The sequence below is a fragment of the Aureobasidium melanogenum genome, assembly GCF_000721775.1.
Source record: "Aureobasidium melanogenum CBS 110374 unplaced genomic scaffold scaffold_15, whole genome shotgun sequence".
Classification (NCBI taxonomy): Eukaryota; Fungi; Ascomycota; class Dothideomycetes; order Dothideales; family Saccotheciaceae; genus Aureobasidium; species Aureobasidium melanogenum.
The window spans coordinates 102510-115866 of NW_024470067.1; the positions used below are offsets into that span (position 1 = coordinate 102510).

A 13357-nucleotide genomic window follows, 5' to 3' on the forward strand; every position below is an offset into this window, starting at 1 on the left:
ATAGACGATTTGTTGCTCGTCGAAGTGGTTGATGGTAGGACCCTGTTTCGCGCACTAGGTCTTGGCACATCTTCTCCTGCGAGTATGCGCTGGGAAGGAAAGAAACTCGTTGCCTACATACCTCAATGAATCACTTTTGACGTCTATCACCATCTATCATCAACATCGATGCAATTAACTCCATCCTGTCATCGTGAGATTACTGCGTCTGGAACCGATGAGGCATCCAACGTCCTGCAACTCATCGATGCAACACTATGAGCAACCATTGAGTCTCGCTGAAGTGCCTACGAACAGACGGCGCGCACTATCGAAGTGGAAGCCCATCAAATCGTGATCTGATCTGCCACAGTCTTGCGATTCAACCGTCAAGGTCTTTCCCGTGCAGCGAATCTGGTCAATGCGGCACCGCCATGACAATGAGACGCAACATCAATACAGTGTACAGAATGAGGCCGCGGCCGTCGGATAGTGCGTAGCTTGCAGAGTCTGTAAAAGTAGCCCGCACCGCAGGCTGCTTTTTTTCGAGCTTGACATCACCAGCAATTTGGTGCAAACCTTGTATATGCAGACGCATTGATGTGCACGGTATTCAACGGCCGTGCAAACGACCTGCACGCCATCAGTCCTATGTGAGCCCAGGTCGTCTGCTATTGGTCGAGTACATGGCTTGTACGCATGCTTAGGAGACGAGGTGCATGGTGTGGCTGCTTAACAGGAATGGAAACAAGCAAGATAAGCGATTCAGCCCTCGTACTTTGGAAGACCTGATTTTCCTTGATCTGGCTTCCAGCAATCCCTAGCATGTCGAACCCAAATGACTACACCATTCTCTGGATTTGTGCACTCACTACAGAATATGTTGCCGCACAGACTTTCCTCGATGAAGAACGTCCAAATCCTGAGGCGGGTACAATCCCAATCAGCGACACAAACGCCTATACGTTGGGCAGTATTTCTGGTCATAGAGTAGTGCTGGCAGTGCTTCCCAAAGGCGAATATGGTGTCGGCTCTGCTGCCAGTGTCATCACCAATATCCTTCGATCGTTCTCCATGATCAGAATTGGTCTAATGGTTGGCATCGGCGGTGGCGCGCCGACAAAAGCAAACGACATACGCTTGGGCGATGTCGTCGTCAGCTCGCCCAAAGACGGCCGTGGCGGAGTATACCACTACGACTTGGGCAAGGAAAATCAAGACACTGGATTCAGACAAACTGGCTTCCTAGATCAACCTTCAACCGTGGTCCGCACTGCAGTCTCTGCGCTCGAATCAAAGCATATTCGCAAAGGACATAACATCATCGAGAACATCGAGAATGCTCTGAAAGAGAACCCGCGCCTTAAGAGAAAAGGTTATGCTTGTCCAGCTCCAGAGAGCGACAGACTATACAAAGCCGATGTAGTACACTCTGTGTCTGAGGAAAGTTGTGACGCATGTTGCGGGACTGAGACTGTCAAATTGGTAACGCGTAGGCCAAGAGACGACAAGGACGATAATCCTGCTATTCATTATGGACTCATAGCTTCGGGAAACAGGGTCATCAAGGATGCCAAATTAAGAGACAGGCTCGCGCAAGAGGAGGGTATGCTATGTTTCGAGATGGAGGCTGCTGGGATTATGAACCGTTTTCCTTGCTTAGTGGTTCGTGGCATCTGCGACTACAGCGATTCACACAAAAACAAGCAATGGCAAGGTTATGCCGCAATGACTGCAGCCGCATACGTCAAAGAGCTTCTGATGGAGATTCCTTCCAAAGGGCTCGAACGAGAGGAACGACTTGCAGTTGCCATTGAACGACGTGAGTGACGCCTGATATTCACTGCTCTATAGCACTTTCTAATCGTAAAAAGTGTCAAGTGATGTTCGAACTGTGGCTGCGACGCTGGGAGAGATCAAAGATTCTGATCGGACGCGTGCGATAATGTTATGGCTGAGAGCTACAGATCCTTCCGTTAATTACAATAAAGCGATCAAAGCCCATCACCTAGGCACAGGCAGATGGCTTCTCGAGGGCCTCCGATTTCGCCAATGGAAGAAACGAGTCAAATCCTTCCTCTGGCTTCATGGCTCGTCCGGGTGCGGCAAAACAATTCTCAGTGCGGCGATCATTCAACATCTTCTCAAAAAACAACACTCGCCGGTGATATACTTTTACTTCGATTTCAGCGATCCAGACAAGCAACACTTCGAAGACATGCTACGATCATTATTGTTACAGCTCTACCATGGTTCTCCAACAGCCCGTTCTGTCATCATGACGCTTTTTGAATCTCATGATTGTGGGAAAATGCAGCCAAGTATAAGACGTTTGGGAAAGGCATTCAAGACTGTGCTCGAGCAGTGTAAAAACGTCAGGATAGTACTTGATGCGCTTGACGAAGCACATCGTCCAAGTGAGATGATGCAATGGTGTCGAAGCATTCACCATTCTGAAGCTTTGAACGCACAACTGCTTGTTACCTCTCAAACACAGGCCATTCATCGGTCTCTTGAAGAACATGTGATTGATCTAGGACTCGGAGGTGTTAGTCGCGACATCAAGTACTATACTTGGCGAAGACTTCACAGTAAAGAGTTTGCGCATCTCAAAAGCCAAAAGGTGCTCCTCGATGAGGTTGAGACCACGATATGCAACAAAGCTAAGGGCATGTAAGTCCACACTTTTCCTGAGGCTCAACATGTACTGAACCATGATTAAGGTTTCGATGGGCAGCGCTACAACTGGACACACTGCGAACGTGTCACAATAGACCCGCCGTTGAGAAAGTTCTTCGAGATCTGCCAAATACACTGAATGACGCTTATGCACGCATGATGGCTTCGATACAATCAACCCCATACCGCCGAGAAGTTATTCTCATCTTGCAAATGTTGCTATGGTGTGATCAACGTCTCACACTCGAGGCCTGTAATGATGCAATTGTTGTGCAACCAGACAAAAAGCTTGGTTTCTCTGCGAAAGATCGCTTCTCCGACCCCAATGACATCCTGAGAATCTGTTCTGGTTTGGTGACAACAACTTGGTCCAATACCGGCTTCATGGACTTCCAATATCTGCAGCTTGCGCATGCTTCAGTCCGAGAATTTCTGTCGTCTGAAGAGGTCGTCGAGCCTTTTCGGTTTCATCTCGAAGAGAGGATCGCAAGGACGAATCTCTTGAGCATGTGCCATACGTACCTGTGTTGTATCGACTGGAGCACTTTGGGCGAGAAACTAGACGAAATTGACCGGAGGTTCCCCCTCGCTGATTGGGCCACCTCTGTCTGGCCGGCACATGCTAGATTTTTAGAAGCTGTCGATGACGATCAGCTTGCCTCTGTGCTTGACTTCTTACAAAAGGCTCCCGAGCACTTCTTCCAGTACAGCCTGGCATCCTTATACTGGGCCGACAAATCACAGTGCTATCCACTATATCTTGCGGCCCTCAAAGGACTTCGGCGTTCGTGCGCACACCTGATACACATTGAAGTCGATCACTGCAGCTCCGAGTCGCTCACCGGAAATGATGCTCCTGCGATCTTGACCGATAGATATGATACGCACAGATTCCTGGGTTTGACACAAGCAGATTTGATACCTGTTGCCTTGCAAACACGACTTGATGCCTCATTGCTAGCAGCGTCAAGTGGAGGCCATGATAGAATTGTCCAAGACTTGCTCGTTCGAGGTGCTCGTCCTGATGCATCTCGATTCCGGCGTTACAACGAAGAATTCACCGCTCTACATCTAGCCTCTATGTGGGGTCATATGAAAACTGTTCGGCTCCTGATCGAAGGTGGGGCGCTATTCTCCCTCAATACACATGCTTTGCGCGAGGCCTTAGAATCTGGGAATGTTGAAGTTGTGAAAGTCCTTACTAATCTCGGTAAACTTAGTACTTTTCTGATGTTAGCGGCGGGCCAGGGAGATGAGAAATTGGTCAAGCTCTTATTAGATGACGGTGTCAGCACAGAAGACGTGGATGATCATGGTCGAACCGTGCTACATCTGGCCGTGCAATCTTGTGGAATTGCCACCATCAAAATGCTACTGGATCGTGGCGCACCCCTGAACACTCGGGGACCTCTGGGCACTGCCTTGACCATGGCTACCCGCTCAGGTAGACATGACGTTGTGCAAACTGTACTCGACTACAGTCCCGACCTAAGCAACTGTAAATGGCATGAACCATTATTTGCCGCTGCTATCGATGGACATCACAGTATAGCAAAGGAGATTCTGCTTCACGTCGAGCAAATCAATGAGTGTGGTCCGTCTGGTACTGCTTTATATCAAGCAGCAGAGAAGAACTTCGAGAAGCTTGTCGAGATGTTGCTGCAGCACAAGGCTATGGTTGATGAGGCTCAGGAGGGAATGGGAACTCCACTGCAGATCGCGACCGGCAAATGCCACCTTGAAATTATGCGACTCTTGATACATGGCGGCGCGACCGTGAATGAACATGGAAGGTCTCAGTCTCTTCCTTCATGGATAGCCTTCTCGATAGTTTCGTTCAGACGATCTCGACTGCGAAGGTTACTGACCTCCCCTAACTCCACACTCCTGAAGGCGGGTGATGGAAAATGCTGGACGGCTGCAGACGTTTTCTCCAGAGCATTGACCCCGCTACAGATTGCTGTACTGATGGGCTCAGAAGAGAGCGTAAAACTGTTACTCGAAAGCGGTGCCGATACCTCTGAAGGTCAGAGGTACACACCACCCCGATTAGCTGCTCGCGTGGACTATGCCGAGACTGCGCAAAAGCTTCTTGGCTCCGATAAGAATCTCGTCGCCTCAGGGCCTCGTGGAACTTCCCTGACGTTGACTGCCGTGATCGAACACAAATCGATCATTGAACAGCTTGTCGAGTGCTCTATGGCTACTGAAAAAGATAACCACATCGAACACAGTCCACTACAACTCGCTTCCATCTTCGGTCATCAAGGTATCATTCAAATGCTCCTTCATCACGGACCCAGATGTACGAGGCGAGCACTTCAATCATATGAAACGGATACCGCTGCTAGACGCCAAATCTGCTCCGCCTTGAGCACTGCTATATATGCTAGAGAGTTTGGCTACAACAATTCGCAAGTTGTGGGTCTACTACTGGGAACCGGTGTTACGTGCGAAAGTGACTTGATACCTGCATTACTCTATGCTGTCTATTGGAACTACGAGGGCCTCACCAAACACCTTCTTGACCACAAAGTCGACGTAAATAAGGCATACTTTCGTCATCAGCATCAGAACACTGACGGTACACGACCGGCCGCGAACTACACGCTCCTGCGACTTGCTATCCACAACGGACGCGTAGCAATCGTGCGTCTACTTCTGGAACGTGGAGCCGAAATAAATGATAAACGCTATGGCCTATGTCCTTTGACCAGTGCTGCTGCTAGAAAGCAAGACAGAATCATGAGGTTACTCGTCAGAAGAGGAGCAGATATCGAGCTTGCAATTCAATGTGCTTGGGATTTGGCCGACGCCAAAAAAGTTGCCCGTAGATTGCGTCGTCTTCAGACATCGACGTCCAATCAATTCTCGCAATGGGAAGAGGACGAGTCATTGCGCTTGCTCGACAGTGGTTGTCTGAAACCGCCGGAAGAACAATCAAGATCGAACTCGAGACCACGACAAAAACGAGTGCGAATAATAGAACCGTCCTATGAAGAAGTCTTTGATTGCGTACAGCTATACTATCGCAGCCTTACCCATCTGAGTATGTCATAACGATAGAAAAACTCTCTGTTTCTCTTTCCCAACACATACATCGGGATGCTCAATAGACATATTCCGACCTCGATATTCCCGAATGTAACAAACATCCTCTTGAAACCCCTTTCTAAGACCCACTGATAGGCACAATAAGCCAACACAAACGAAAAAAGATTCTTGGATATGATCAAGCAGGTAAATGTCTCGATTGCAATATCGCGATGGGCATCAAGCAGGTATTGGGCAGATGCTGTAGCTCCCATGACCATAGAAATTGTGATGCAAGCGAGAAAGATTTCGATCGATATCCAGCCATATTTCTCGATGTCCGACGCTGCAATGCCGAAACCGTAGAGTCCAATACCAGAGAACACAAGTGTGGGTATCACCAGAGCGATGCGAAACTCTGGCTCGTATTGCCCTCCATTGCGGAGGATCAGGAATCGAGTAACGAGCTCGGTGTAAATGCCTGCGAGAATCAGACCAAGGATCGATCCGATAGAAGCTGCAGTGTACATTTTTCCTGCGTCCTCTTCGGTGAAGAAGAGAGGTGGGCCGAGAAAAATCAAAGCCAGGATCACGCCCACAATGACGGTCCAGCCGATTATCACGCCCTGCATAAGACAGCCCCAAGCCACTGCTGGTTGCAAGAATAGCGGAAAAGGTCGGAACAGCAGTTTCAAGAAGCTTTCATCTGTTTTGCGGCCACTGAGAGGAGCAAGGCGATGCAGGAAAGAACGTTTTGGCGGGAAGGGAGGGGTGTCGTGGAAAGGCACTGGACCCACGTTAATGTCGATTTGGAGATAGCGCGGTCGTTGGTAGGCTGTTTCTGGAAGGAAGAGGAAGAGAAGAATACAACCGGCGCCCATGAAGATTGAGAGGAAGTAGAATGACCATTGCCAGCCTAGAGAGCTGTTGGATGCTATGAAGCCAACTGTAACGCTAGGTCAGTAAGTTTTTGACAGAGCATGAATGTGGCGTACGTACCACAAACTGGAGTCAAAAAAGCAGCGCCAAACAGACAGACATTGGTAAATGCCATGCGGAAGCCTCTTTCGTGGACGAAAAACAGATCGCCCACGACATCGTTGACAAGAGACTCAAAAGGTGCGAGTGCGATGCCTTGAAAGACTCTCGCCCAGATGAGACTTCTATAATTCAAGCTCTTCTGAGTGGAGCCAGCCCAAGCAGACGAAGCGACCATGAGAAGAGCTCCAAACAGAAAGACATGTCGTTTACCCCATACCCTGGCTAGTGGTACAAAAAGCCAGCTAGCGGCACCGACGCCGCAGAGATGATATGCAGTAAGTAGCGCAGCATCCTGAAACTTGACTTTGAAGACCATGGCCAAGACGACTGTGTCAGCAGCAACCAACGGCGATGCTGTTGTTGCGATTGCAGCGACGATGCAGAGAAGCGAAAGCATTAGATCTCGTTGCCATAACGGCCAGTTCTGTGAACCACTGTCAGCTGATATCCATCAGCCTTGAGTTCTGGGAGACGTACCAGAGGATCATTTGGGTCTTCACTTGGTTGCGGCACGAGGATGATGTTGCCAGTCTTGTCTCTCTTCAACGTCGGGTCTCGTTTCCACTCTTGATCCAACACATTCGCCGTGCCTGGAACTTTCTTCGCCTTGGGCTCGAGGATCCCTAAAGGCATGATGTTATCGACATGGGGATATGGATCGATTGGGTGCAGTGATTCAGATCAGTTGTTGACGAACTCCATGTAGTGGCAAAATACAACTGATAATGAAGCAAGGGGTGAAAAGGAGTGCTTAGCAACGAAACCGAAGGCATGCTACTAGATGAGCGTATAGCCACGTGTGTCGAACAAAGCCACGATGATGGGGATTTGGTTGGAATGCAAGCTATGACGACGCCTACAACAAAGAAGACCGAACGATTATGACACAGTCCTATCTGCGCTTGCGGCTTGAACAGCTAACGACGCTCTTTCTCAATCCACTCCTCGACAATACCTTTGTAGTCCTCAGGCCCATATGCTTCGAACACCTCTTTCCACAAACTCCCTTTTCTCCTGCTCTCCAGACCCAAGTCTTTGCACAGCATATCGAGATACGGCACAGCATCGAAAACGAAATCTGGGAATCTGCCACCATGCCCACAGGGATATCTCCATCTGCCAAACCTTGAGTGCAAGACCGCTGATTTGACTTTGAGTACAGGGGATATAGGAACCCGAGTCAAAGAATTTGAGAGGTAGGCTGTTATCCACAGAGCTTGCAGGGATGCGCAGAGAGAGGTCGATATCGTGGTTATAACTCCTGCAAAAGCGATAGTGGACCTCGGAGAATAACCAGGGGGTGCCATGAAACGGTAAAGTGTGAAGGGGAGGGTGGTTGCGTCGGCAGTCATGTCACCACCAGGAATGGGTGTTGGAGGTTGGTCTTTCAGTTGCGGAAAGCGTGAGAGAATTTCTTCGTCTGCTTCTGCGAGTTCGAATAGTGATTGAGGCGTTGTTGGTGGGCTGTAAGGCAAGCCGATTGTCGCATCTATTCCTTCGGGTAGGAAAGTCATCGGTGGTCGAGCTTTCCAACCTGTTGCGCAGACAAGAGCATCAGTATCCAAACTAGTGCCATCACTGAGCGATACAGTGTTTTGTCCCAACTTCACCACATCAGCAATGTGAACTTTGACCTTGCCCTCCCGTACAAGACCCAAGAAGTCTCCATCGAAATTGAGAATACCCAATCCACTGCCCGTCCAAAACGCCGAATTTCTAGGCTTGAGTTTCGCGGTCTCAGGGTGCTTGTCATATCCCATCAATGCATTTGCATCAGTAGAGAGCACCCACCAAAACGCATCTACCAGTTTCCTGCCTAGCCAAGAGCCATGCAGGAAGTTTCTCACTGAGCCGAAACCATCTTCGTCGCCCCAGATACAGGGAGATAGCCAGGTCAAAAAGCGACGATGGACCAGTTTTTCTAGCCAGGCTTTTACAGGCGTCACGTAAGGAGGTGCCATCCATGTCGGTCCCTGGCCCGAGGAGCGAACGACGAGATTGACGGGGACATTGCGGGAGGCGCAAGCGTAAGCAACGTCCCAGGCTGACTTTGAGCCGCCAAGGACGGTGACAGTAGAAGTTTTGTTGAAGAGGCGATCTGTGTGCTGAGGGAAGTTACGAGAGTGGGTCAAAAGACCTGACTTTTTGAAGACTTCTTCTCCATCGAACGCTGGGATGAACGGAGTAGAGGTCAGACCCGTGGCTACGACTAATTGGCTCGTCCGCAGGAACAGTAAGTCGTGATTGTCGGTTCTTAGAGTCCAGCCCTCGCTGCTAGTCTCTGCAGAGGCTTCGAACACTTTAGTGTTGAATCTGATGCGAGAAAAGACTCCAGTCTTCTTTGCGTAGTCGTTGAGATATCGATGGATGACATGACCAGGGATATGCTCGCCAGCCTTGACACCGTACGTCTCAGTGTCCATGGCAAAGCCTGGGTACTCGTATGTACCGAGCATGTTATTGGATTTGAGATCTGGGTATTGGCGTTCTTGACTCCATACACCACCAACAGTTGCTTGCGCTTCAAGAACGAGGATGTTGGTTGTAGGATGTACTTGCAAGTATGTTGCGGCGACAGCAAGGCCATACCATCCTGCAATTATCTCAATCAGACACCGGTCAGGAAAGGGAAACTGGGAGAAATAGACCTACCCGCACCGACGACGGTCAAATCGTACACTTCTTCCATGGCAATTGTCGTCGAACAAGAGAACTCCACGTCTGTGAGCTAGGCAAGAGGATCTCCTGTCAGAAGTCTGGGAACAACAAAACAAAAAAGACAACACGGTGGATTTGAAGGAATCAGAAGGATTCTTGCGCTAATACCAGCATATATTGACCCGCATAATACGAGTTTCGTGCTCAAGAGCTCGATGCTGTTACTGTGATGACATCGCCAATCCAACCAGTAAGAAATTTTACATACTGTCTCTATACTAAAGATGTTGTTCTTGCTATGTAAATTCTAGTGATAGGATAATAGATGATCAATATTGTGGGCTAAGAGGATAGCAAGTTCGGACTGATCTGCATAGAATTAATTGGACCCATCTCCGCCAAGGCCGGCTAGAGTTACTGTGTTCCTACAGCATAAGTAAGCACTGAGCGTAACACAACATCCGTATCTCCATGAAGCTTTGTTGGTAGGCAGTATCGTCGCTCGCTGTAAATGAATAAACTCGGCAGCCCCACGGTTTTCCTGCACAAACTCCTCAAGATTTTTCAAGAATGTTTCTGTCTGCTCGAAAGCTGCAAAGTGTCTACCCTCGTCATGAGCATGGAAGAGATTCAGGTCCCCTGTCGTAGCTGCCCATGATTTTGGAATCGGGTACAACTCATAAGGATAGTAAGAGTACCCGAACGGCTTGGTATCGGGGATTTTGTATTCAGACATGTTGTGTGGATTTCCATTGACCCCAGGAGTGTAGAACTATGAAAGTAATTGATCAGCAGAGATCAAAGGAAGTAGAGAAGATCTACGAACGATGCGGTAAGGCCAAAGACATGTTGCTGCACATCCGGTAAGCCAATACAAGCTTACTGATTCTAGAATGTTTGAGATGGGTGGGTCTTCTTCCGTTCATGCGAGGAACTTCTCGCCAATCCTAGCCACAAGTCAGAATTGGATCAATGTCTTCGTGTGCCCTGGATTAACCAAGCTAATAGGGCTACAGGGTTGCTAGAAAGTACGAGACTGATAGTGGCTGGCTTTGTAGCGTGCTGAATAGCGTATGAGCTTCCGGTTTCAAGCTGCCGAGGTTCATTTTCCATGATACAAAAGTTGACTCGCTACGTTAGCAGTATAAGATATAACTTACTAACAATGGACTTACTGTGGATTGCTAGCGACAATTAGCAATGCCTCCGAAATAGCCTGAATAGATGCTTACCTTTGCATTGTTCATGCTTCGCCACCATCACTCTGGCGACTTTGCTTCCGACATCACCACCTTGCACTATGTATCCAGCTCCGTGGCCCAAATTGAGCATAAGCTGATTCATCAATCTTGCAATGTCCTCTATCCCGAAATCTCTGTCTGAAGGAGGAGGACTTGAAAAGGCATAGCCAGGCAGAGATGGAACCACAAGATGGTACGGTAAATCATCGGGACTGTACTTGTTACGCAGCTTGTCGAGCATAGGCAAGAGCTCCAGAAAACTGCCAGGCCACCCGTGAAGTACCAACAAGGGAACGGCGTCCTGTCTATTCGAATACATGGCAACGAAGTGAATGTGAAAGTTACCGAGGTCATCCTCGATGTTTATATGAAAGTGGTCGAAGGTATTTATGTAGGTCTCATGCTTACGCCTAGAGAGCGTGTGAGAACAATACCTAAGGCATCTTGAAGGCCTTACCAATCGAATGCGCTTTGCCATTCTGCTACCACCTGCTTCGACCAATCTTGACGCATACCAAACTTCCTATCATTACCAGGTAGACTGGTCTCGTAGGTGAGTTGCGCGGCGGGAGTCATGCGGAGAAGTGTATCGAGATGCTGAAGGTCGTCATCAGGTATGTGCACCTTGAAAGGCGTGGTTTTTGGTATCGGCTTGTTAGTTCATGGTTGAGCCATGTCTGTATATATAAGTTCTCAATCACGCTTGCTGACATGTCGTGCAATCCACGAAGCTGCAGTAACACGTACGTAAGCAGGTCTGGTAGGCATGTAGTCTCACATATCTGCGACGCCTCAGAAGTGGGGATGTAAGCAGTCTAATGGACGGACCCTGCGAACTTGATAATTTGCACAAGTCGGCTGCATTCAATTCATCGGACTGACATAGCTGTCGTGTTGCTTGGTACCTACCTTATAGCACTAACCGGGAGGCACTAGACATATTTTGACACCGTGAGATACAGCTTTCTGGGCAGTTTCGAACCGCGAGGGGTAGAGATTTACGTCCCACTCTACACGGGAAAGACTTCCCGATGGTCATGCGGACTGTTTTGTTGAGACGAAGTGGCTTCTAGCAGTATGCCGAATATCTTTGTTGTGCACAAGCGGAGGAAAGAAACATGCACCAACATCTGCTAAAGATGGAATCGTCGCTGACTCAGCATGGTCTGCGGGCTTGGCATCACAATAGGCCTGCCGTCAAACCCGCTGTATTTCCGAATCCTATACGACTGATCCGAGCCAATCATCACTTCAATCTTCCTAGCGACTGGAGCAAGTTCCGCGGAAGGATGATAGCTTGTTGTCGAAATAAGTATAAGGATGTCGTCGCGGTTGTCCGAACTCCTCATACGCTCCTCACATGCTATCTCACAATATGAGTGAATACCAGGAAGAAAAGGCACCACCTCTAACGACCATAGCCAATTTTCGTGATGTTGCGAGCTTGATCGAGAATATAAAACCCGGACTGTTATATCGGAGTGCGAATCTTGGTGAGTGTCATCCCCAGCCTCCACTATCCAAAGGCCACAACTGATCATGGCTCTCAGATGATGCAAGTTTAGAAGACCTCGACAATCTTCGTGAAAGATATCGGATAAAATCAATAATAGATCTACGCGGCATGTGAGATCGACCGCCGGCTAGTATTCAGCTTCCAAATTTGACATGTCTCAGGAATCCATGGCCTATGATCTCTACCTGGCAATTGCCCGGCAAGCACAACTCCGACTATACTTACCAATACCCAGATTGTATTGCTTGTACCAGCATACTTGGCCTCCGATTGCATTACATAGCCCTCGCTGGTCCACAATATGGCAAGTACGTGGCTAGTCAAATTGGCTTCTGGAACAAGACAAAAGCGATTGCGGAAATTGCCTTTATGCCAGAAAGCGGCGTCAAGAACTACAAGAAGCTTGTCGACACAAAAATGTGCAAAGAACGTATGGCTATACCGGAAGCCATCATGGACCACTCCTTCCCACAGATCAAAGCTGTCTTCAAGATCTTGGTGGATCCGTCGTCGTATCCAGTCTTGGTCTTGAACAGATATGGCACGGACTTGGTGTCGATGATTGTTTCAATGGTCTTGTTCGTTCTGGATGCAGACACAGCCAGCATACATCGCGATTACATGCAAACTTACGAGGAGCTAGCTGACTCCAAACAAGAACGACTCGAGTATCAAAGAGGCTTGGGAGTTGCCAACGATAGTCTGGTTGATGCTTACATTCCCTTTGTCAACTCCCTGGACAAGTACATACGCGACAAACACGGTGGTATCGAACAATACCTGTGGAAGATTGGCATAACTCAGTCTGAGCTTCAGACTCTCAGAAATACACTGCAGTCCGGTTCAAGCTTGTCGGAGAAGCAAGGGTGGCTGGTCGACGTCTAATGCTCGGAGATGCTGCGAAACACGAAATCATGAAATATCACCTTCACGAATTCGCGTAATTACAGACCGCAATCAATGCAAACTCTTCTATCTATGGAGATTTCCCCTATGAAAGCTGTGAATTCCGAATCAAACCTCCAAGTCACTACCTTCCGACAACCACTCCCCAAACAACCTCTGTATACCCTGCCAATCCCCCTCTTTCGTCTCTGCCTTATCATCATCAATAAACTCTGCATTATTCCTGCCGCCGAAATCAATCACCCACGCATCCATTTCCTCATCAATGACAACATTGCAAGGGTTTACATCACCCCAAACGATA

At 48.6% G+C, this 13357-nt stretch overlaps 5 protein-coding genes across 5 annotated transcripts; 2 read left to right on the forward strand and 3 right to left on the reverse strand.

The window, feature by feature from the left end:
- Positions 1-804: 804 nt before the first annotated feature.
- Positions 805-1809, forward strand: M437DRAFT_52008 (purine and uridine phosphorylase; the record flags this gene model as incomplete). The annotated part of the gene is made up of 1 exon (XM_041022280.1): positions 805-1809. The coding sequence occupies one exon, from the start codon at positions 805-807 to the stop codon at positions 1807-1809; it is 1005 nt and encodes a 334-aa protein (XP_040878324.1).
- A 3875-nt stretch (positions 1810-5684) lies between these two features.
- M437DRAFT_52048 (serine/threonine kinase 16) lies at positions 5685-7365 on the reverse strand (the record flags this gene model as incomplete). The annotated part of the gene is made up of 3 exons (XM_041022287.1): positions 5685-6637; positions 6691-7156; positions 7210-7365. 3 exons carry the CDS (start codon positions 7363-7365, stop codon positions 5685-5687), a joined length of 1575 nt encoding a protein of 524 aa, XP_040878325.1.
- A 284-nt stretch (positions 7366-7649) lies between these two features.
- On the reverse strand, positions 7650-9421 carry M437DRAFT_85761 (dimethylaniline monooxygenase (N-oxide forming); the record flags this gene model as incomplete). The annotated part of the gene is made up of 2 exons (XM_041028341.1): positions 7650-9325; positions 9385-9421. The coding sequence occupies 2 exons, from the start codon at positions 9419-9421 to the stop codon at positions 7650-7652; spliced, it is 1713 nt and encodes a 570-aa protein (XP_040878326.1).
- A 938-nt stretch (positions 9422-10359) lies between these two features.
- M437DRAFT_76467 (epoxide hydrolase 1) lies at positions 10360-11399 on the reverse strand (the record flags this gene model as incomplete). The annotated part of the gene is made up of 4 exons (XM_041026628.1): positions 10360-10517; positions 10623-11041; positions 11089-11282; positions 11379-11399. The coding sequence occupies 4 exons, from the start codon at positions 11397-11399 to the stop codon at positions 10360-10362; spliced, it is 792 nt and encodes a 263-aa protein (XP_040878327.1).
- Positions 11400-12006: 607 nt separating this feature from the next.
- On the forward strand, positions 12007-13032 carry M437DRAFT_67260 (uncharacterized protein; the record flags this gene model as incomplete). Its single annotated transcript, XM_041024905.1, has 3 exons — positions 12007-12124; positions 12182-12257; positions 12309-13032. 3 exons carry the CDS (start codon positions 12007-12009, stop codon positions 13030-13032), a joined length of 918 nt encoding a protein of 305 aa, XP_040878328.1.
- Positions 13033-13357: the final 325 nt, after the last annotated feature.